This window comes from Psammomys obesus, unplaced genomic scaffold (assembly GCF_907164565.1).
Source record: "Psammomys obesus unplaced genomic scaffold, mPsaObe1.curated_primary_1811, whole genome shotgun sequence".
Taxonomy (NCBI): Eukaryota; Metazoa; Chordata; class Mammalia; order Rodentia; family Muridae; genus Psammomys; species Psammomys obesus.
In genome coordinates, this window is record NW_026596040.1 from 1,292,018 (window position 1) to 1,316,973 (window position 24,956).

Genomic DNA, 24,956 nt, shown 5'->3' on the forward strand with positions numbered 1-24,956 from the left:
TACCTCGATTTGCCCACAACTCTTGGCATTTCACGACTTAGAAATGCCTCTGTGTGTCTGAGTGAAAGTATTTCTTTGTGACGTGTCTGGTCTTGTGCCTCCTATGGAAGGGAATAGAAGTGGAGAAGTAAAGTTGCTGTGAGGGGAGTAGGAAGGTCCTAAAAGAACAGCAAACAAAGAAGATTACTTTCATGTTTTGTTTATCATTTTATATATTTATATAAATTATTTTATATTTCCTATAAAAAATAAGACCAAAGGAGTTTAAAGCCAGTGTAAGCCTTAGCCATGCACCCCTCTTCTGCCTCCACAGGATTTGGTAGTGTAGGTTGAGCTATTTGGGAAAATGTGGATGCTAACAGTAAGATAAGTGCTGTTCAGTTCCAGTGAAGGATGACTGAGCTTACAGCCACAACCTTAGGTTTAGTTGCTCATCTTGAGTATCTCTCTTAAAAGGCAGCTGTGTAAGAGCTGGAGAGGTAGCTCAGCAGTTTCGAGCACTGGCTGCTCTTCCAGAGTACCAGGTTCCATTCCCAGCACTCAAGTAGTGGTGATCTCCTGTCCTCTTCTGGCCTCTGTGGGCTCTGTGTGTACATGATGAAAAGATGTCCATATAGGCAAAATACCTTACAGGTAAAACAATAAAATAATGAAACATTTAAACAGAGAGCAGGTCTGGAGAAGTACTTGGCCCAGCATTCCAGTTGCATCTGCAGGGAGGAAGAGGAGGGGAGAGGAGCCTTCACTTTGGTACTCAGACTTCAGAGGAGCCCTTCTCCTCTATTTCTGGAGTTGTCTAGAAGGAAAGGGGTATTTGCCTTCCTTTCTGGAAACTGTCAATGTAGAGGAAGTCCTAAAGCTTTCATCATCTTTGAAAGAAAGAGCTCATTACTGGCCTTTGGTTCTATGGGGCCCTAATAATTAGTTACTGATTTGTGTCAGGGATATATGTGGCATATGCTACCACTAATTGTTTTACAGACAGAGAAGCCAGCATGCCTACCTCTGACCTCCCATGAGAATATAAAGCAACAAAGCAGAGAGAGGTCAAGCTACGATCATAGTACAGTGTAGGTTTTATTTGACTTTCTGGAGGTGTTAAGGGCAGAGCCTAGGTCCTATTAGCCATAACATGTAGATTTACTGACCCGACCTCAGTAGGTCAGTTGGAGCAAAGGTAATTGTGAAAAGCAGAAAAAGGAGATTTATTCAGTGTGGCCACACTGGGGAAAGGAACAAATAAAGAGTTCCAGTGAACCTGCCTCTCCAAGTCCATCTTTGAGGTCCTGAGATGAAGTCTAGGTTTAGACAGAAGGCAAGGGGTGTGTGTAAATGCATAGCTAAGTATTCCTGGTCAAGGGGTACTGCCTCTGTCAGCCTCAGCTCTAGCCTGACCTGCAAGGATTGGACAGGTTATCAGAATTGTATGGAACCTCGTCTTACAAAATCCCCAGCCAGCCCCAGGTTTCAGAGATACCCTTTCCTTCTCCTGGCATGAGATTGCTGGGGAAATTTGTCCTAGCAGTCTGGTAGCCAAAGGCAGGGCCACAAGCAGCTCTTCTAGAATATACTCACTTTTGCCATTGTGGCCACACCAGGACAAAGGTCTCTGGTAGGCCGGACTGGGCCTGTGGTTTATCCTGAAGGCAGCACTCCTCTGGTGAGAATTACTTTTGCCAGAAGCAAGTGCAGACATCCCTTCCCAGGCCCCGGGAGAACTGACTCTCTGAAAAGTGGGGAGGGTGAAAATAAGTATAGGTGTGTTCACTGAGGGGCTGACAGGCTAAATATAACAGCACAAAGGAAAATAGATGCATTTCTGATTAATGGGTGGTGTACCTCTCTCTCTCTCTCTGTGTGTGTCTGGAGGTCAGAGAGGACCACTCAGCAAACCCAAATGTGCCTTCAGCAGCCAAAACAGCCGTGATCACATAGGGCACAAGTCTTCCTCAGCCTTGTTCTACCTTTTATCGTAGCCTCCTTCTTCATGTCAAAACTGTGAATGCAGGAAATCTGGGCAGGACTTGGGAAGGGGCTGGGAGGTTTGTCTATCAGCCTTGGGAAGAAATAACAAGAACATTGTGGGCGTTAGGATGTTTGTTGAGAATATGAAGGCCTTCTGTGGGAACTATGGTGAGCAAGTGTTTTCAGGAGACTAGACCAGGAACATGCTCACCCATTAGCCTTAGGGGATTTAAATGAGTGTCAAGGGACCTAGCGTAACAGAAGCCAGTGGGGTCTGTGTCATTTCATAAAGGGGTTCTTAGTGTTTACTGCAGGAAAGTTGAAGAAAGCACAGAAATGCCCCTGGGCTGAAGTCTATCCTGGGTGATTTTCTGTGGTTTGACTTTGCTCATTGGATTATAGGCTCAGGCACACCAGCTTCTTTATCATGAATCTCTCTGACAACCTGATGTTGTTAATGTTCTAGAAGGCAGCCAAGGTGCAGCTCCAGCCTTTAGTTCCCAAGAGGTGCCGTTCTTAGACAGTGGTAAACATTGGTGCCAAGGAGAACAGGGTTCAAATTCCTGCTGACACTCACTGTGAACTGGGGAGCAAGTTAGTCTCTGGAGGTGCCTCCTCATGATTAAGGTGGGTCCTTGTAGCACTTAGGGAGGTTGTAAGCATTCAGTGACACAGGGCCTGGGAGGACAGAATCCTACCCACAGAGCTGCCCATGTCTGTTGTTACTGCCTGTACTTCCCAGATGGCATTGGAAACTCAGATCCTCCCCTCACCCTGTCTGAGTGCCTCTGAATTTCTTCCCTCTACAGCTACTGGCCTTCCTGCAAGGACTCTTCACTTTCTATCACCATGGTTATGAGCTGGCCAAAGATTTTGGTGACTTTAAGACACAGTTGACCATCAGCATACAAAATGTGAGTTGGGGCAGGGACAAAAGAGGGAAAGAGGGACAAAAGGAAGCTCTGTTTGCTCCAGAGCTTCCCCTCATGTATTGGAATGAGGTGTGTGAGGTGGGGTCCTGGCTAGGCTCAGAGGACAGCCGGGATCTGATATTTCTAGAATGCAAGATGGCCCAGGCCTAAAGCACCATTTGTGTGCCAGAAGTGTTGCTGCTGGTTATGTGTGTTTTTCATAGCAGGGTCAGGATTTCCTTTGGCAGTGGAAATTCCAGTTCAGCCCAGCCCTGCCTAGCTGCCTTGTGTGCAAGCAGCTGCTGGCCACCCTAGGTATTACGTGAGTGTCTGGGAGTGGGAAAGGGAGTTGGCCTCGGGCTCAAGTAATGTGCTCTTGTCCAGCTCTTAGCAAGACTGACAGGACATCAAAGTCAGTGCCATCCGAATGGAGTTGTCTCTCTGGCTTAAACATGGGACCTTTGGGTGCAGTGTTGTTTAGGGTGTTTAAGCCATAAGTCACGGGGCAAGCTTTACTCTTGGACTTTGGGATTAACCACAAGCCTCAAGGTACTCCTGTGTAGGAACTAGATCCAGTTCTTTCTGCATGGCTTATACTGCATGGCCTTTAGATGCCTGGACTTCACATGGTTCCTTGTTGACTTGGAGACCAGTTGAAGTATAACAAAAATGGTTTCACAAAGCATAATACCCCTCCCCCAACTTTCATTCTGGGGATGAAACACAAGTCCTTATAACATGCTATGCAAGCTGTACCCAATTCCAGGATTCTTCTGAAGGCAGCCTTTGACATAGGAGATTCACAGGCAGTAGGTAACTCAGTGCTTCTGAGAGGCTGAGCATGGAGGGTACTGGGCCATTGGGCTACGAAACAGCTGCAGCTGGAGGCTTCAAGCTGTGCCTCAGGGGTTCTGAGTGGGCCTGGGTAGAAGCCAGGGGTTTCAGGCTGCTCTCAGTAAGGGAATGGCGTAGAAATCCAGCAGCACTCCTCTTGGGAGGGTGCCATGTTTGCTCCATCAGCAAGCTAAATTTCCTGCAACTGGAGTGTTGAGGACCATAATCCTAAAGGTGCGTAAGCAATGCTCTATCTAAGTCACACTATTCTGAAATCCTTGTTCAAATGCTCATCCTGATCCAAGAGCTGCTACCTGTCTTCAGGAGTTAGGCCAGCTGTTTGCATGCTTTGTAAATTTCCTTGGTGATCTTGGTGGTTGCTAGAGTTTGACTCATTCAGGTATGGGACTGTAAAGCAAAGGTGTACTTTTGCAAGTGAATATTTGCTTATTTCCTAGACCATTGAATGGCCCTTATTTGCCTTTAGGTATAAGGTTTCTGCTTTAGATGATCTTCTGAATTATTATGAGATTTTTTTTTCTTCATTTGATTATTTGAGTAAAATTCTTTTCATCCCAGACAAGAAACCGCTTTGAAGGAACCAGGTCTGAAGTGGAATCGCTGATGAAGAAGATGAAGGAAAACCCCCTTGAGCACAAGACCATCAGCCCCTATACGATGGAAGGATACCTCTATGTTCAGGAGAAACGTAAGTGAGCTGACCGGTAGGGTCGGGTGCACTTGCAGCCTTGGGCAGGCCTTGCTTCTGACGGTGCCTACAGATCTCTGTCCACAGTCTTTTCCACCCCCAAGTGATACGTTCTGTCTTCTTTGTTCTAGGATTTTTATGTGGTTGTTCCTGTCTTCCTAGTGTCACTCTCCTTTTGAACCTCTGTGCTTTCATGTGCTTGTATACTCCATCTTGACCACATGGACGTTGGCAAGGTCTTACCATACCATACCTTCTTGAGGACCTTAATATTTGGTGATTCTGTTTTCAATTGAGAGTAGTCATGGCTTTGGCCCTCTTTCTTTTCTTCTCAACTCTTGTTACACCAATACTTGGATTTTATGAGGAGTCAAAACAAAAATGAGAGAGTCAGAAAGAAGGCCCCTCTTCTTGTAATGCATTCAAGGGAAGAAATGACAGGGGCTGTACTTGAATGCAGTTTTTAGTGAGGACTCACAGTTCACACCTTAGGCCTTTGGGGAAGGCTTCGAGAGTATGCCACCCAGGGTAGCACCCACAGGTGCCAGGAATAAGACAAATTGAATGTTTTCTTTTCTTTAATGGTAGTTCTATTAGCCAGCAGCCCTCCTCAACAGGATCTTGCTAAGTAGTCCAGGCTGACCTTGAACTCATGATTATCCTGAGTTTTCCTTCTGAGTTCTAGAGTCACATACATGCGTGCCACCGTGCATGGCTTTTCCCATCATGCTTTTAGGGAGATGCAGTACTCCTTCTGATCTCTGCTGGCTTTGTCTTCTTCTCTGTGGTCCTCTTAGGCTGTGACTTCACTCCTGAAGCTCCAGGTAGAGTAGGCTAGAAACACGCTGTTTTAGCAATTATCTGCTTAGTGCTAAGGCTCACACATAATTGCTTTGGGCTTAAATTGTTCCCTTCTAAAAATGGGGACTGAAGTGGGTTGGAAGTATTGACCACTATAAGGGTTTTATATACCTTATTCTTTCAGGAATGAGCTCAAGGAGGTTTGTAGGAGGCAGAAGTCACGTTATTTATGTGTTTTATTCCCTGATCATAGAGTGATGTCCTTTTTGCCCTGTGGTCGGACTCCTTCATCCCATCCCAATGCCCATGGTTGGAGATAACTTAGAAAGACAAATTCTCAGAAGGCCAAGACAGGGTTTACTTTGCCCCTGTAATACAAAGACTGTCGTTGCTCCTCTTCATCTACACATGCGGGATCACCTTTGCACCTTTGAACCCTGTTCAAACATGTTACATGCTCTTTGATTCTAATATGTTGATTTTTGTTAGAACTGCTTTTGCTTTCCTAGTACATTACTTCAACCATTTCATCAGGATATTGTATAGGGTACTGATGAAACTGGCTCAGAGGTTAAGAATGCTGGCTGCTCTTCCAGAGGCTCACAACCAACTATAAATGGATCTGATGACCTCTTCTGGCATGTAGATGTACATGCAGACAGAGCACTCCTACACTTAAAAACATAAAAAAATACATACATACATACATACATAAATAAATAAATATTTAAATTTTTTTTTAAAGAAGGATACAGTGTAGTTCTAGAACTTACTAGTTTTAATAATTTCAAGCTCACAGAAAAGTTGCAAGAGGGGTGTAAAGATAACACGAACTTATCCAAAGCCACAATTTCTCAGCACTTTGCTCTAATCACTCCTCCTTTATATCTGTGTATGGATGAGGAGATAGGCACTACTGTCATGAATACTCAGTCTTTCCTGAGCTCTTCTGCTGTAATAATTCATCATGGTGCCCTGCTGGTCTTCATTTCCACCATCTAGTCAAGACATTGCGTCATCTCTTCACTGTATGGTCACTGTTTTCCCTTTGTAACTAACTGGTATTCTGTGGGAGTCACCTTACAATTGCGTCATTATCTTTCTCTTTGCCATATTTCTCTCCTTAGAGTTGTGATCTACTAATCTTGCCTAGACTGATCTATACTTGGAGTCTTCCCATTTTTACCAGTGTTGCCATTTTTATTATTTCTTTTCACCCATCATTTTTATCCATCCATCTGTCCACCTGTCAGACCATCTGTCCATCCTGTCTTTCCATTGTCACTAAACCCTTAAGATTCACATTTCACTCACAGGCTATAATGTATTCCTTTATTCACCTTGATGTTCACTGTCTGCACTGTTTGAGACAAAGCACTTCTGGAATCTTTGTGTTGTGTAGTCACTGGAACTTCCCCAAGGTCTGAGAAGGTTTGCTATCTTTTAAATTGCCTTCAATGACCCAAATATAAACACTAATATACTGCTGTGTGTGTACCGGTGCTGTGGGGACAGTGGGTTGTGCCTACCTGTGTGTTCTTGTGGCTATAATATATGTATGCCCGTAGATATGTGGCCAGAGACCAACATAAGGTGTTGATCCTTATGTGACAATTACCTTGGTTTTTTTGGAGCAGGTTTTTTCGTTGGCTTGAAGTTCACTGAGTGGACTAGGCAGTCTAGCTAACAAGCCCGAAGGCTCCGGCTGCCCCACCTCTCCAACTATGCTCACTAAACCTGGCTTTCTTTAAAAAAAAATTAAATTTTAATTAATTGATTAATGTTTGTGTGGGTTTGGGGGAGCTGACTCAGGTCCTCATGCTTGCAAGACAAGTGCTTTATTTGCTAATCTGTCTCTCTAGCACCTGTGTTGCATTTCCAGGTTATTAAATGATATTTAATACTTGTATATGGCAATCATGCCAAACCATTAGTGATTTCTAAGTGGCTGCTTACTCTCTTTACATGATGTTGTTAATTTTCACCATTGCTATTGTGTGATCTCTGCAAACATTGAAAACTAATAGTGATTGAAGTCCTTGCAGGCTTCAATCCTTCAAGTCCTTTCTTCCTCTAATAGCACTTTGTTGTAAAAAAAAAAAAAGTCATTGGCCAGGCACCAGGTGTAGTCAGAGACCTTGGTGGACCTTGGTGCTCTGATGTCTTGTCCTCTTTCTTGAGGGAGAATTTTGAGACAGACCTTAGGTTGCATTTAGCTATTTAGTCACTTCCAGTCTGCATCTCTGGTGTCTCGGAGGTTTCCACGTCTGCTTTTTAGATCTTTTTGAGTTGTGCTGAAGTAAAAATTAGGGGTTTGGAAGTAGGTCAGAACCCCTGAGGTTAAGCACTGGGCAGCTGTGTGGGAGGCATGATGTCATCGCCCCAGATGGAAATGGCGACCGACACTTCGAAGAACATTTCTGTACTGTTTCCTTAGTCACCTCAGTCAGGGAAGAGAATGGAAATTTCAAATAGAGACTGATGATGGGAATACAAATTCATCTTCCCAGGGAGCTGATATTTCCCCTGTACTTGAAGACTCACTGGATACGATGTTAGTGGGAGGTGGTGATCCTGTGGATTGGAGTGAGGAAAGCATTGTTCTGGTTTTATTTTCAGCCTGTGGGATTGGATTTCTACGTGTTTCAGTCTAGCCGTATAGGGATCTGTACCCCTGAAGCAGCATCAGGGTGGACACGAGTGTGACGCCTGAGCATTGTGGCCTGTCTCCTCGTTAGAGCAGGGAATGATGTGCAGCACACAGTGGGTGCGGAGATGGTTAATAGGCAATCTTCCCTTGCAGGTCACTTTGGAACTTCTTGGGTGAAGCACTACTGTACATACCAGCGGGATTCCAAGCAGATCACCATGGTTCCATTTGACCAAAAGTCAGGAGGAAAGGGGGTGAGTGCACTGTGGAAATGTTTTGCTTAGTTTGCTCAGCTAACAGGTAATGAGAACAGTATGTGGCTAAGAGTCCAGGGTTTCACTGTAAAACTCTTGAATAATAAACCTCCTGCAATAATTCCAGGAGGCCTATTGCCCTCAAAATGGTTAGAATAATCATTGTTAGCTTAAGTAACTGTAACTATCAGTCTTTTGTTGTACATGTACACATTATTAAATGTATCAGGTACCAGTGAGTTACTAGACAGTCATAGTTGATTGATGTCATCCTGTGAAACTGATTTATGCCTCTTCTGCTTGATCCCTGGAGCTGCCAGTGGCAATTTAGATGACTCCATTATTAATTTCTGCGTAACAAGTCACCCCTAAACCTTGCAAGTTTTGTTTTTTTCAAGATAGGGTTTCTCTGTGTAATGTTGGCTGTCCTGGACTCATTTTGTAGAGCAGGCTGTTCTTGAACTCACAGAGATCTGCCTCCCTGAGTGCTGGGTTTACAGGTTTGCGACACCACACCCTGCTAACCTTGCAGCTTTTAAAATCAAAATCATAGCAGCTATCTTAATATTCTGCATAGTCTTTGTGGGTCAGGAATTTGGGGAACATTTGATGGGTAGAAGGTTGAGGCTCAAGTCAATTTGATGGTAGCTTAGAATGGAAGCAGTGTGGATCTGAGGTGGCTCAAGGCTTTCTAGACAGAGCTCTCTTCCACTTCTAATTTTTTCTCTCCACCTTCTCTCCTCCCCCATCTCCATGGTCTTGGACCCTGTGGGATGGAAGATAGTGTGTGGCTGTGTTTTAGAAGGGACTGCCGGGTTAGGGTGGGCTCCCTGACACTGCCTTTGGGGGCTCCCTGTGTTCTCCAGGGTCCTTCCTTTACAGAACTGTTGCCTCTTGCCTGCCCTGACAGTTGACTCTGTTGTGCTCTCAGCAGTCAGATACCTTCCCTATAGAGGTGGTCTGTGTCTCCCCTGGGCTGCCTTCCTACCTATTCTCTTTTGAGTACTCTATATTTCATCATACTCTAGGATGGATTTTCTTTTCTTTAAGTTGATTGCTTGGAAGTTTTTGTCCACTTTGGATTTAAGGTTTTACCTTAATTCAGAGCTGGAACAATTCTCCAGTTACCAACTTTGAATTTTGCTTTTCCCTAACTTTTGTTATTATTTCCTTGTGAGTATATTAAACTGTTTTAATAAGAATCTTTATATTTTTCCTCTTCTGCCCATGCCTTTTTGTAAGACAGAGTTTCACTTTGTAGCCTAGACTGGCTTGGAACTCATGTGTAGTCAGGCTGATCTCCAACCCTACTGGTTCTTGTGTCTCTGCCTTCATTCTCAGCTTGTATGTTTTTAATCTTTTTTTTAATAACTGAAATATGTTTTGAGAAATTTCTCTGGTTTTATCTTTGGTTTAAATAGTTTTTTTTTTCATTTGTGTCTAATATTTTGGTAAGTTAGTACTTTACTAGGCCTCTAGCTTGACCTTCTATGGACATTTTGTGTACCATGTTGAGTTAGTGTTTGGAGGGCATTCAAGTGCAGAAGCTGAGAGAGCATACTCTTTGAGACTAGACATGCCTGTACCAGTGCTCTGGCAGTGCTGTGCAGTGCTCTTTGCTCCTTTTAACTCCCCACTTTTCTTCCTGGATTTCTTTAACTTCAGTGGCAATGAAGAGTTTTGTTCTTCATTGGAACAGAGATCTGTTCCTTCCTTGTATCTAGGCAGTAAGAAAGCCCCTTTGATATATATATATATATATATGTATATATATATGTATATATATATATATATTTTTTTTTTACAAATAATCTCAGGAAAACACCCCTATTAACAGGCAGAGAGAGAAGAGAATATTGCAAATTATACCTAAGTCTTTAGGTGTTCCCTGGTTTCCATAGAAGTAAGCCTACTTTGTTTGAAATGGGTCATGGTCCTTTTCTACCTATTAATCCTTCCAGAAACCAGCAGACTAGATTTTTCTCCTCTGCAGGCTTTGCTTCAGGACTCCCATCATTCATGTCTTTAATGAGCTCAGTTATATTTCTCAGTTCCTTTCTGCCTGGTCAGTGAAGGGTAAGAGATCCATACAGTGGTTGGTGTTTGGGTTTCTAAGGACTTCTGTGAGATCCCATAGAGTACATCAGTGGGTTGTTGAGCTCATGTGTGTGGTACAGAGCCTGATAAAGGTCCTTTAAGAATGTGCCACTGTAACCAGTCATTTTCCTAACCATAACTGGTTATATTTATGCTCCACCTTGAAGTGGTCTGTACTACTATCTTGTGTTATGCTGTTTGATCGGGATTTCCTTTTTTTAAAAAGGGAGAGATTAGGCATCAGCAAGATCAATTTACTTCTAAGTTTATACACCTGAGTTCCAGAATGAGCATACTAGACTCTCAGTCTGGAGTTAGTTGGAACCTTTTGTTTCTGAAGCCAAATCTTTTCATGATGCCACTGTTGCCTTAGTGTTCCAGCAGAGGAAATAGGAGCACAGCTGTCCAGGGGTCTGGAGGTGATGTCCTTGCAGTTGGGACAATCGTGTGGTATATTGGTACTGTTGTTTATACCTAATGTAGTTAGTATTCTGCACACCCACCATGATTCTTCCTCAATATTTGTTGACCTTTAGGCCCCTTTCACTTAGAGTGTTTTCCTTTAATAGTACTTACTCTCCTCTCTAACCCCAGCCTCAGACTTGATTCTGTGAGCAGATTTGCTCCATCCTCTTGGAGACCAGGCCTCATATGTGGCTAAGAATGTCTCTAGGAGAGGCACCCTCTGAAGCCTGCAGTAGTCAGACCTGGCTCTGTCCCTGTCCTTGCTCGCAACCCTTCATTACTTTCCAGGTCCTCACGGAATGAAGACTATAATCCTGCATCACTGGCTCCTGCTTTCTCTCAACCTCTTTCTCCTTTTTACCTCTTACCCTGGGCTTCCAGACATTCCTACTTCTCCTCTGCTCCTCGCAGATTCCCTGTATCCTGACTACAGGGCCTTTTCATTTGCTGACAAAAGCCACTTAAGGAAGGAAGTGTTTCTTTTAGCTCATAGTCATGGCAGGGAATTCATAGCAGCAGAAACAGGAGGTACCTGGTCTCACTGTACCCACAGTTAGGAGGCAGGCAGCCACGAGTGCCGATGCTTAGCTTTCGTTCTTTTTTCTGCAAAGGCCTCAGCCTATGGAATGGCACCACCTATATTAAGGCTGGGTCACCCCAGCATAGTTAATCTAATCAAGCAAATCCTCAAAGGCATGCTCAGACGACTATGACAGGATTTAGGTATTTCTAGATTCTGTCAAGTTGACAATCTTAACCATCATAGCAGAGTTACAATGTTTTAAAGTGAATACATCTGCTTTTTAAAACTGTAAATAGTTCAGCAGATAATTTACAGGCTTTTTTTTATCAGAACAAAATCTTGTGGTCCTCTTTTTAAAATTATTTATATTTTTTATTTAAAATATATTTAATTTTCTTTTTTAATTTTAAAGAGAATGTCTCACACTGTAGACTTGGCTAGCCTGGAATTTGTTAAGCAGAACAGGCTGGCCTGGGACTCACAGAGATCAGCTTGCCTCTGCTTTCCAAGTGCTGGGAGTAAAGGTTCTTCTTCTTCCTCTTATGCTTATGTCTGATGATCCTTAATAGATCTCTGTTGCTCACTTTTTTTTTCATGGTACTTTATCTAAGCTTTCATAGTAGAATCTGGTCCATAGCTTTTAACTGTGAACTGTAGTTGAACATCAGCAAGGTCAGATTTCTTATGAGAACGCTTATCACAGGACAGAGTTGGAACCACGTAGTTGAAAGATGCTAACTAGCTTTATTTTCAGTTCTAGAGTTATTGTTATATACAACATTGTTACATACAACAAAACAAGTGCTGTGGTAAGGGAAGCAGTAGAAATTAGTTTTATGACAGAGGAAGGCTGAAGAATTTAGAACCAGCACAAAAAAACTGGTCATTTCAAAGTGATTTCTCCTGGTCGGTGAAGAGCTCTTGCCTAGCACGTAGGAGGCTGCAGGTTTGATCCCCCCAAATTGCAAAGAATGATAACAGGAACTTATTATTATTTTGTAAACAAGGACAGGAGAGTGAACAGCGGGAAAATAAGTAACTAGTTAACATCAGGCTAATTTAGGTTACTGTGTGTGTAGTAGTAGTAACTGAAGCGAGAGAACTTCAGTTTTCCTTGACAGTTGAAACAAGTCTGTTTGTGCAGTTGGACCATACTCTCTCATTTCTGGTTTCTTGGGAGATCAGATAAACAGTTTAGTTTCATGATGGGGAATATTTGTTCTATGTTGAATTTTTTTTTTGTGTGTGTGTGTGTGTGTGTGTGTGTGTATGTGTGTGTGTGTTAGGACCTTACTCTAAAACAGTGTCCCCTTGTGATGCTAGGCATCAAATCAAACACCTTGATTACAGAGCATTTGATTGTAGGCAAACACTTCATTGCAGAGCTAGATTCTCAGCCCTTTTCTTCTGAAGTAGGTTTTGCTAAGTTGTCTAGACTAACCTTGAACTCATATAGTCCTGGCAGGCCTTGATCTTATGACATGCCTATTTCTGCTACCCAAGTAGCTGGGATTACTAGGCAACCTTTTACAGTTTTTACTTAACATACTTAGGCATCTTACAGAGTGGTAAGGATCAATTCTCAATATGAGAAACTAATCTTTGCTCTCCAGTAAGTGGATATAGCTGTAAGGCACGTGAACAAGAATGGTCTATTTCTAGGGCTGCATTATTGTGTTTTTCTGGTTTTAGTGGGTAGGTGGTGATATCTACCCTCTGAAGTCACATTTCATCTTACTGTCTGCAGGACAGGTGAATTTGTTAATTATTGATAAAAGGAGGAGAAACAGAAACAATAATGGATTCCTTGGTGACAGAAAGAAGTTGAGGAAAGCTCCTGCTGTGTGCTTAGGCAGCCAATGAGTACCCTGAGATTGTCACATTCCACTTATACAATAGCACACTACCTAGCAGTCACAAGAAACAACTCTTGATATGGAGGTATGGTTCCTGACATGACCATACTCATGCTTAATGCAAGAACTAGGTACTTACTCTGTGCCTGCATTTGCATAAGCTCACAGAAGGTGCAAACCAACCCACGACAGCAGAAGGCAGAAAACGGTTGCTTGGAGGTGAGCTAGGAGGTGGTGGATCACCAAAGGGCATGAGAATATTTTGCAGGCAGGGGTGGGGAGTGACGGAAAAGTTTATCTCAGATTCATTGATAGTTTCATGGGTGTCTACAGATGTCACAGATACAAAATTGTACACATTAAACATATGCAGTTTATCATATGTTATGTATCAATAAAGCCGTTATATACTGAACACCTCTTCTATCCAGGACCTAGCCTGGATAGAAGATGCAGAAGACCACAAGCCTCAGTCCTTAGGGTGCTTTCAGTCTTGTAAAATCACACGTGGTGGGAAGACAAGATTTTATCCTCATCTACCTCAGCAGACAGTTTTTGCTGAGACTGGTACCATGGGGCTGGTGAGGTACACAGTGCCATGTGAGCAAATCTTAGGGATCTTTGACGTGTTTCAGAAGACTTTTCTTGAAGAACCAAAGATCACAGATGCTCAGTTAGGAAGGCATTGTTGCCTTCAACTCTTTTCACTTCTCCATTTCAAACCTGGTTAAAACAGCAGTGCCAGACGGGTACTATGTAGTGGCAACCATGCTCCAACTGTACTAACTAAACATTAGGTGTCAGATCTTAGCCGGAGGAGATTCTTGCTTGAGAAGCTGTATGGTCGGTGTTCCCTCTCAGATTTGAAAAGTGGAAGTGAAATCCTGTTCATGTTCCATGCTCTTCCTAGAGGGGAGCAGACCTGCCTTCTGGCCTCTCCTTGACAGTCTGTGTGTTCCCGCCAGGGAGAAGACGAGTGTGTCACCCTCAAATCCTGCACGCGGCGGAAGACAGACTCCATCGAGAAGAGGTTCTGCTTTGATGTGGAAGCAGTAGACAGGTGAGAGGCTGAGGCATCCTCTTCAGGAACAAATTAGTACTATATTTGGTTTTTTTTTCCTTTCCCTTCAGTCACAGTGGTTGTCCCCCTGACCCCATCCCTCACTTCTGTGTCCAGTTTGAACTGGATGCTAGGTCATTGCGGAAGGTCAGTTCAGCCTCCCTTTGTTTAGTTCGGGTCTGAATCACTAGGTTTGTCTGGTTTTACTTTAATGCTAGTCTTCCATGCCCAGGAATGTGTGCTATGTCCCCAGGAAGTGGGATGGATATCTAAAGAAAGCAGTCTGTTCAAGCAGCATTGTATCATGTGTTTGGGTGTTTTTCCTTAAAAAAAAAAAAAAAAAAAAAATATATATATATATATATATATATATATAACATATATATATATAACACCATTAAATAAGAATTGAGATGGAAAAAGTTTTACTCAAATAATTTTTAAGACTTATGATTATTTTATGTGCACACTCAGAAAAGACACCAAGTCACTTGCTCAATCAACCTATATAGATTGATAGGTAGACAGGTAGGTAGATAGGTATGTAGATAGATAGCTGATAGATGGGTAGGTAGATAGATAGCTGATAGATGGGTAGATAGAGAGATAGCTGATAGATAGCTTGTGTTATCTTTCTTGAGAGATCTATAATGTCTCCCATTTGTACTAGACTTGTTTCAACAGGATTCTAGCTCTTTGAGACACTTCTCTTGGCATTGGGGTCTTTCCATGAAATCTGCATGTGAAGCTTATCTGACCTGCCTGTTCCAAGTCATCAGTGTTACCACCAGGGCCTTTAAACCTTACTGTAATACCCATGCATGCCAGGTAGTCTCTTCCTTATTTTCTTAAAAAGCCAGAGCTTTTCACTAAGCTCCATGATGCTCTTTGAAGCTAAGTGTTTTCCATGCCTTCAGAAGACTTTCTGGGAAGCTGTTAAGGGGCTAGTTTGGGGACATTTAAAATTCTATCTGGTGCTTCTGTCTCCTACCAACTCTTGATAACACATCCTTGAACCTTCCTTCTTTTATTATGCTCACAAAAACCTAGGCTATAATACCACCTCATCAGAAGATGGGGCAAGAGGATCTCTTGAGCCCAGGAATTCAAGACAAGACTGGGTTATTAGTAAGACTGTTTCTAAAACAGAAAAGGGAGGGTAGGGGCTTTGCAGGCTAAAATTCTCAGTGAAGAGTAAACGTTTCATACCCAGAATACTGAGTAGACCTGGGGTGTCCATTTCTTCCCAGAACCTGTCTGATTCCTCAGTGGCTTGAAGCAGATGGTGTTGGACGAGCTAGAATGAGACTAAAGGAGCTGTTCCCTCCCCCAGCATGAGCTTTGATATGTAACCACAGGTAGCCTTTCTGCCAGAGGGAAGGGGAAATGATGTCTTGGCAGACGGGAACTGGTTTTACAAGTTCCCAAGGAATACAGGCTTAAAAAATTTTTTTAAATATTCATTTTGCATCCCAGCTGTAGTCCCCTGCCTCATTCCCTCCCAATCCTGCGCTCCCTCCCTCTTCTCTTCCCCTGCCCCTCCCAAAGTCCACTGATAGGGGGGGTCTTCCTCCCCTTCTCTCTGACCCTAGCCTATCAGGTCTCAACAGGACTGGCTGCATTGTATTCCTCTGTGGCCTGGTAAGGCTGTTTCTCCTTCAGGGGGAGGTGATCAAAAAGCCAGCCACTGAGTTCCTATGAGAGACAGGCCCTATTCCCCTTACTAGGGAACCCACTTGGAAACTGAGCTGCCGAGGGCTACATCTGTACGGAGGTTCTGAGTTATCTCCATGCATGGTCCTTGGTTGGAATGTCAGTAGAAAAAATGCAACTAGATCCATACTTATCATCCTGCACAAAACTAAAGTCCAAGTGGATCAAAGACCTCAACATAAAACCAGACACACTAAAACTGTTAGAAAAAAAAGTGGGGGAAGAGCCTTGAACTCATTGGCACAGGAGACAACTTCCTGAACAAAACACCAACAGCACAGGCTCTAAGATCAACAATCAATAAATGGGACCTCATGAAACTGAAAAGCTTCTGTAAAGCAAAGGACCCTGTCATGAGAACAAAATGATAGCCTACAGACTTGGAAAGGGTCTTCACCAACCCTACATCTGACAGAGGGCTAATATCCAGAATATATAAAGAAATTAAGAAGTTAAACAGCAACAAATCAAGGAATGCAGGCTTTTATCTAGCCTCCAAACATCCTCCTGTAGTCTAGGCTGAGATTCTTTCTGGATATTTGGACAGCCTGAGACATGATACTGGACAAGAAGTAAAAGGTATTTCTGTGTGCTAAGTGGCAGCTGCCTGGTGAGCTCCGCCATAAGTCCTTTCTCTGGAGGACTCCCACCCTGTCCTTTTCACCAGGGCCTGTCAGTTGGGAGGGGCTGTTACTGGGTTCTGGTTTTCTAGACTTCACCTCCCTCAGATACTTCTGTCTTACCTGCTGTGCCACAGAGGCGGGGTCAAAAGGCAAGTTAGCACCTAGGAAATGGACATAGAAGAGGAAACAACAGAAGGACTGAAATGTTCACAGAGTATGTTGTAGGTAGATTAGATAAGCTACTACATAATAAATTCTGCGGCAGCTCTTAATGTGATAATTTATGAAGACAGAAGCGTGATTTATATTATATAGACAAAGAAACTATGGCGTGAAACATAACAGCTGTGTAATACCTAGCGTTAATGGTAGTTGTAATTGTCAACCTGACACATTCTAGAATCATCTGAAAAGAAAGCTTCAGTAGGGATAGTGGAGACAAGGTTGGCTTATGAACATGCCTGTGGGGAAGTGTCTTGATGATGTTCATTGATCTTGGGAGACACAGCCTAAAAGGGGATTGTAGAGAAAACAGACAACGTGAGCTGAGCATAATCATGCATGTTTTCAACACTCTTTGCTTCTGTACTCTGGATGCAAGGTAATGAGTTTGTCTTCAAGTTCTAGAGCTGTGACTTCCTACAAGGATGGCATGTAGCCCGAGCTATGAGCTAAAGTAAGTCCTGCTCTTGTTCAGGGCATTTTATCGCAATAACAGGAAAAGAAATCAAGACAGGCCCCTGTTCACCAGGCATCCTTGTCAACAGGATCGACAGGTGCAGAGGCAGACACACCTGTAGGGTAATGCCCGTGATTGTGAAGACAGAGAACAGGGTGAGGGCGTTCAAGTGAAGGAACACCTGACTGCTGGCAGTTCACCCGAGGGAGGAGGAAGGCATGGAGTAGATTCAGTGGACTTGAGAAAGAATTAGCTTTGCCGACACACTGCCGTCCTACTGTGTGGAACTCCATCATAGTCCTGCCAAGGAGCCAGCATAATATTGAACAGGGAGGACCTGTCAGGGAGGCAGACACCCATCTCACCAGGCCCAACACACCCCCCACACCCCGGCACCCCACTTCACAAAGTAATCCATTTGCATCTGTCACCTGACTTTTTCTACTATTTCCTTCCATCCTTCCCTTCTCTCTCCTTTCCCATTCCTTCTCTCTTCCCTTCCCCCTTTCTCTTCATCAGTAGCTTCAGTTTTTAGTAGTAAAGCAAAAACTACTCTTTTTTTTTTTTTTTTTTTTGTCTTTCTGTCATCATGCTGCAGAGCTAGCTTTTGAAAGTTTATATTTTACATTGGTTAGCTGACAGGATTTAACTTTTTTTTTTCTTTGAAGTAGGTCAACTCGTTGTGAGAGTTCAGTGTAAACTTCTCGGTTAAAAATGAACATCATGGAAAAGCAGTCTTTCCTGGTAGTCATATGTGGATCAGCGTCTTTGCTCAGTCCCTTGAATAATTAACTCCATCGTGCACTATCTTATGGAAATTAGTGAGCAAACGTAGGGAAAATGTTTGTTTAAACTGAGGAATCATGGTGGTGGTCACTTGCCAGCATTCTTGAATTGGTTTGTTTTAAAGAAATTTCTCACAGATGTGAGTGACACATCCATTATTTGCTCCCTAATGTTTTCCATGAGGGGTCACTAGACCATATGGGAAATAATAGAAATAGAAACTAAAGGATTCTTTTGATTCACTGAATCAGCATAGTGGGGGGTGGGTAGTGTTTATCCTGGGGGAAAGGAAACAATTAGAATGTTTTATTTGTTGGTTTGTTTGTTTGTTTGTTTGTTTTGAAGACTAGCTGACTCCAACAGAAACTGTTAAATGCCTCTTTTCAGCAGTGCCAAATGCAGAAGTGCAGCAAGGACAGCTCACTAGAGATGGGTGTGTGTGTGTGTGCGCGCGCGCGTGCGTGCGTCTGTGTCTGTCTCTGTGTGTGTCTCTGTGTGTGTGTCTGTGTGTGTGATCGGGACGGGCCACAGACACCTGAAGCCTTTCATTCACTGTCTCCTCATCTCCCTCCCAAGTACTTGAGATTGCAGCCTTGAGCCACAGGCCCAGCTGAGGCTCTTTCTGACTGATGTCACATGTAGGAAGCTTTAAGACTCTGTTGGTTTTTCTTCCATAAAAGCCTCAACTTATTTTCTTTACAACAATTTTGAAGTTCTCCTGCAAACACTGCACTAATAGTAATGAGTTAGCTTTCCTGGTCCTTTCTCAGCCCTCTCACATACACAATGCCAATCCTGCCCCCTCCTTCCCAACAGGCACAAAGTATTAGCCTGCTAACACATTTTCTTTGTAGTAGTTGGCTAGCTGTTCAGTTTGGAATGTTTTGGGTACTTCTGTTTAATTCTGTTTATCTCAGATGATTTGCTTTTAGAGGCAAAAAAGAAAAACCTATAAGTTTTTGTGGCCTTTAATATAGTCCTATATGTATAGGATTGCTTACTTTTATTTTTATGATGAATACAGTTTTGAAATTATATTATTTTTCCTTTGGGGATTTAGTGATAAGACTAGAGAACATTAGTTAGCTGTTAATTAAATTAAAACCCTTGCAAATACACACATACTGTTGTGTAGAGGTATACTTCAAGTCAGAATAGCAGAGGTTAGACATTTATGAAATATCTGAAAAAAAAAAAGCTGGTACCTTCCAGTCAGTTAGCAACCATCCTTCCAAGTTGTGCTTTCATAGAAGGTTGCATATGGTAGGTTAAATAACAGATAGAAGGGGCCATGTATTTGAATATAGAAGTGACCCTCATTAGCTATAGGGAGTGGCAATACTAAGATGGGGCTGATCATGACTGCCAGGATAGTTCTGAAGATGGGATATAGCAGTATGCCTCGCTGATGGAGTCCCATGTCTGCAAATGTTGTGTTTGTATGCTCCAACCTCTGGAACCTAATTTTTCTTATGTTAAAACTTACCTTTGCTGAAAGCTCTTTCCACCCTGCCTTGCTGTAAGGTTTCCTTTTTGCCCATAGCATTGTCGATTTATCTATAATGTCAGAGTGAATACAGGCAAAGGAAGGCTCCATGTGAAGAAGGCCCACCAGAGGGAGATTCTGCACTCAATGTTATGCTTCATAACTTGATTCCCACAAAAGAGAAAGTTTTGTGTCCATCATTCAGCTTATGATCTCCCTGGAAAACCATACTGATTTTAAATGAACGTAATTTATGGTCTGGCTTGATGTGAGTATGTTAATGGGTTGTTTTATGTGTCTTCATGAAATTGTGTGACTCTTGAGATTGTTTTCTGAAGATTGATCTTATGTAACAGCCTGTTTGAACATTCAGCCTCTAGATGGCAGTTTTGTATACACGTTTGTTGCTCTCACGTCCAGCTGAACAGCACTTGTCATACAAGTGTTATACCCTGATAATTCAGACTCAGCTATGTGTGTGGGTTCTGTAGAAGCGACCATTTTTATATGAGAATTACTACTTAAGGCAAAGAGTATTTTCAGTGACTCATTCTTTGAAGTTCCTTCCCCTCAGCCTTCCATGGATCATTCATACCTACTTTCTGGCAACAGCACGCTGGCCTGCCCAGTTAGTTGCTTCAGGGATGATGTATGTGAGGACAGCAGGCTTGTCCTCTGTCCAGCCTGTGCTGAGAACCAGGCTTCTCCTTCCAGTCGCAGCGTTATCTCACAGAGCAGATGAACTGCTCTTCCTGGTTCCAGGCTTCCCGCCCCGCCCCTTCTCACTGCTTGTTTGAAACACTGTTTGACTTTGCCTTCCTGCCTGTTGGGTTGGAGTGCTGGTCTCAGTGCCATTGACCTTTCGGGCAGGAAATGGCTTTTCCTTCCTCAGAGGGTGTTATGCTGCTCTGACTTGGTGGCTGGGGGTGGGGTGGGCAGTGGTGGATGGTGGCCATTCTTTTTGAATTGCTTCCTGGCTCTTAGGGAAAGTAAGCTACTAGAGAAGTCCTTGGACTCTGGAGTTCACAAAGTCAGGCCTTACTGAAGGTTTGGGGCTTTTGTTTTGGCGTCTTATTAGGTGTGAGTGTTGGCTGTTTGAGCCTGTTTTAAGTAGGAATGGGCTTTGGTGGTTAGAGGAGTGGATGGGACTGTAACCTAGTCAATCTGATTTCTACTCTCTAATCAGTGCAGTGAAATTTGCTGCCTTGCTGGTGAGTGTGCACATTTACATGCCAGTTTCTCAACACTGGATGTTTTAAAAACTTCAACACCAAACACTTGATATTACATAAATCCCAAGAAAGAAAACAACTGAACCAGTAAATTCCACTTTTTGTGTTCATCATGAGACTGAAGAGTCCAAATGGTGGGAGCCCCGGGGTGGCAGACGAACCTGAAGAGAGATTTTTCTTCCTTTGGTGTCAGTAGTAGCAGCAAGAACTTTCACTGTCTTTGTGCCTCACCCATCCCACTGGTTAGCAATGCTTTCTCCTGGTGCATTGTGGTAACTGGCGCCTGTCCCTGTGATGGGCACATGCTACTCACTTAGAAGTCAGTGTCAGTTAACATTCATGGGCTATACAGTTTAGTATGCTAGAAACTCATCTGGTGTCTTATGACTTTAATCTTTTGAAATGACCGTAAGAAATTATCTGATGGGGTTGGCAATTTTTACTCTTTAGACAGTTATTGCAAGGGTCCTGCTTACATACTCTGAGACCTTTCCTTTTAAGAGGTCAGTGCTGTAGGCTTTAGTTGATTATGATCCATTCGTTCATTAGAATCACATTCTAAATACTTGATTAGAAGCTGCTTAGGAAAACATCTTAGGTTGTGTGTGGAAGGAGGTTTACTCCCTTCCTCTCTCCAAGTCAACAGTCTTCTCGGACTCTAGGGCACATACACTCATTACAGATAAGGTCATGGCAGCATTATGTAGGCCTTGTCCACTTGGGTACAATATCAGATTTGGGTTTTAGTAGCAACGTAGCTGGAGATATATATGCTCAATGGTAAAATGCTTGCCCAGCATGCAGAGCCACAGAGTTTAAGCTCCAGCAACACAAATAAGCCAATAAACAAAAAAACAAAAAACAAAAACAAAAAAATAAGTAAATAGGCAACTGAATAAGGTAAAGGGGGACCAACAGTAGTGTTTAATTCATATGCTTATTGTGAGAAATAAATGATAATTGAAATAAAGTCCTTAGCACAGTGTTTGGCATATAATAAGCAATGAACCTTAGTTACATGTGGAAGTCACCAGTTTGTGACCTCTGATTTATCTCACGTGTGTTCCATCTAGGGTTACCATGATACCCCCTGACGGGTGGCAGTTGCCTCTGTGACCTGTGTTTACACTGATCTTTCTTTATTCCTATGCCTCTATCTACAAGTAAAAATGCAGAAGAGATAAAAGGCTATAGGTTTTAGAGAAAGGAGATCAAGTCTATTTTCCTTGGGGAAGTAAAGAGCTTCTTGCCTAGTTCCCTTCACTTGACTGCTTACCTGCTTTCTATAAGCAGACATAGGTCGGATGCCATGGTTCTGTATGGCTTTGGTCATATCTGTGCAGACTTTGAGCCCATTTGCTTGTATAGGAAGATTCAAGAAGCATTTTTCTCAGCAGTGCTTCCTCTTTTTGGCATCTGACAAGCCTGTTTTAGGGAATAGAAAGCCCATTCCCTAAGCCTTCACTTTCCCAACTTCCAAGAGCACAGTGGACACATTTGACACACAGACCATAGCACATTTCTGTAGCTTCCACAGTCTTTCTTTTGCTGCCAGCTTGACCCTTAAATGTACAGTGGTGTGGGTGGGGGCTAGGAGTGAGCTCTTGCCAGCTAGAGATTTAGTCTTATGAATGAGTAAGCCTTAGAGCTTTGGAGGTTGATTTAGAGGGAACAGTACTGTAAAGTTCTGACTGTGTTTGTCACAATGGGGTGGAGTCAGTCCTAGCATTTCCTTGTCCAATAGGAAGTGGGTAGATTGCCAAACCACTGAGATCACTATTGTTGACTCTGATTCGTGACTAAGATTAGAGCTAGAAAGCTGTCGAGGAACCCCAGAATCAGCTCTGGTTGTGCTTTTGATTGTTCTTGGCTGATGAGAAGGCCGTGACTGACATTGGTGGTCCTAGCTTTGTGGATATAATGCTCTCTTGGTTAGTTAGATTTTTTTTCTTTCTTTGTTTCTTTCTTTTCTTTTTTCTTTCTTTATTTTTTTTGTCAGCTTGACTTTGGCTGCTGTTATCAGGGGAGAGTAACCTCACTTGAGAAATCGCCTCCATCAGATTGGCATGTAGGCAAGTCTGTAGGCTGTTTTCCTGATCAATGACTGATATGGAAAGGCTCTGCTCACTTTGTGTTATGCCACCCCTGGATGGTGTACAAAAACAGGATGAGCAAGCCAGGAAGAGCAAGCCACTAAGCATCTTTCCTTCATGGTCTCTCCTTCAGTACCTGTCACCATGTTTCTGCCTTGAGTAACTTCTGAGGATGGAGTAGGGCCTGTAAGAGAAATAAGCCCTTTCCTCTCTCTCATCTTCATCTCACAAGAGAAACCTAAGTAGAACATCTGAAAGGGGTGTGCTGCTTTTCTCTGGGCTGCTTTAGGAAGCCAGCATTGGAAGACATTTAGGGCTGGGTAGCAGCTTGCCTAGAGATAAATGAATCTGTTTACCGTTATTATCATGTTTAAGGTTTATACACCTTGCATATTGACTGCCTCCCCCCCACCTCCCTATCATCCTTAGCGCCTTTCTTCCCTCCCCACAAATTTCTCTCTTGCTGCTCATTTCTATTCATGTTGGAGAACTATTTTCCGCATCATTCTTATGGTGTGAGTGTAGCAGTGTTGAGAAACTTGCAGATACTTGTTCATGCGTCTCAGGCTGCTCCAACTCCAGCACTGACAATGTACTCAAAGTGAAGACATGCTGGCCTTTGAGGAGATAAATTTTAGGGCTGGCCTCTAGAAAAGATTTTTAAATAGTTTGTACCCTCTCTCATCTGGTGACTGGAGGGAACTTCTCCAAAGAGTTTCCAGAATTTCCTGTAGACTTCCTTTCTCTGTCCTTATCAGTTATCAAGCATTAGTTTTAAAAGGGAGTAGCAGTCTATTTCAAAGCTTTTACTGGGTAGGGAAAGGAAATAGTCATGATATCAGACTGGTGTTTCCCTTCAGCCTAGTGCTTATAGTAGAGGTGTGATTTTTCAGTGTGAGCATATTGGTGGTTAGGTAGACTATAACAGGAGCACATTGTTTCTTTCCCCCTTTAAACTATTCTCCTGCCCTTCTCTAGGCACAGCTTTGATACTACCCCATACTTACTATTGTCCCTCATTTGTCCTTGCGGTAATGACTAATTTTTTGGAGTATTTTATTTTGTGCCTTTCACCTGGAAATGTGTAATGCACTTCTTCAAGTTTGTAACATGGCCAAAGGTGTAATCCAGTCAGTCCTGAGGAAAAGCAATTGAACTTCTCCAGTCTGCTTTCCTGAAAGTGTATGTTGTACATCCAGCAGAGAACGGTGTGGTTGCTTGTTCTCCAGAGTCACAGATCTGTAATATGGAGGCTAAGGTGCAGACAGGGGGCTGTGGCCCTTGGGTGTCTAACACAAGCTCTTCATTGCGATACCACTGTAAACTACACATATCTCAAGCCTATGTTTTGAGGACTTTTTGTACACATGTATGCACATGCACATACATATGAAGACCCTGATCAAGAAGAACACTTATATCCTTGAAGTTTCCCTCATACTTCTCCCCAGACACTGCCATACCCATTCTTGGAGGTAGAATAACATTTCTGCCTTGTGTGAGTTTTTTTTAAGAGTTTGAACACCATGGAACTGCAGTAAAACAGACTGTAGGCTTTTCCTCATCATCTGTGAGATTCAAACATACCATTCTGTGCAGCCCTAGTTGCTGTTTTTACTTGTTGTTGCACGGTGTCCCAACATTCAGGCATACATCAATCCATGTGTCATCCTCTTGTGTTAGACATTTTTTTTTTTTTTTTTGCTGCAGTTTTGGTTATTATGGATAAAATGGCGAGTGTTCGTGAGGAGGACATAGGCACTCAATTTTCGTGGTGATATATATGGAAGTGGTATGGCTAAGTCATATGTGGTGTTTAGTTCTAGTAAATACTGAAGAAAAGAAAGTCCTCATTTCTCACTAGCAAAGCCTGAGAATCACAGCACTAAATTCTTAAGTAACCTTTTATGTTCAGGAGGTGATGGATATAGCTCACTGTGCTTTTAAATTGCATCTCCTCAGTGAATAATCATTTGATATCTGCTTCTTATATCTATTGGCCATTTGGATCTCTTTCATTTTTTATTTATACTTCTCTGTCTCTGACTCTGCCTTTGTCTCTCTCTCTCTCTCTCTCTGTGTATGCCATGTGTGTGTGTCATAGTTACTATTGTGAAGAGACACCATGACCATGGCAGCTCCTATGAAGGAAAACATATAGTTAGGGCTATCTTACATTCAGAGGTTTAGTCTATTATAGCCATGGTGGGAAGCATGAT

At 42.8% G+C, this 24,956-nt stretch overlaps 1 protein-coding gene across 3 annotated transcripts in view; it reads left to right on the forward strand.

Annotated features, from left to right (window-relative positions):
- Arhgap26 (Rho GTPase activating protein 26) overlaps nt 1–24,956 on the forward strand; it is a 384,765-nt gene that overhangs the window by 121,300 nt on the left and 238,509 nt on the right. For 2 of the 3 annotated variants that reach the window (XM_055622582.1, XM_055622584.1), the window contains exons 7-10: nt 2,775–2,879; nt 4,290–4,419; nt 8,024–8,124; nt 14,031–14,125. In XM_055622582.1, coding sequence (XP_055478557.1) covers nt 2,775–2,879; nt 4,290–4,419; nt 8,024–8,124; nt 14,031–14,125 — 431 coding nt within the window. The remainder of the gene's footprint in view (nt 1–2,774; nt 2,880–4,289; nt 4,420–8,023; nt 8,125–14,030; nt 14,126–24,956) is intronic. The other variant, XM_055622583.1, reaches the window with a different exon arrangement.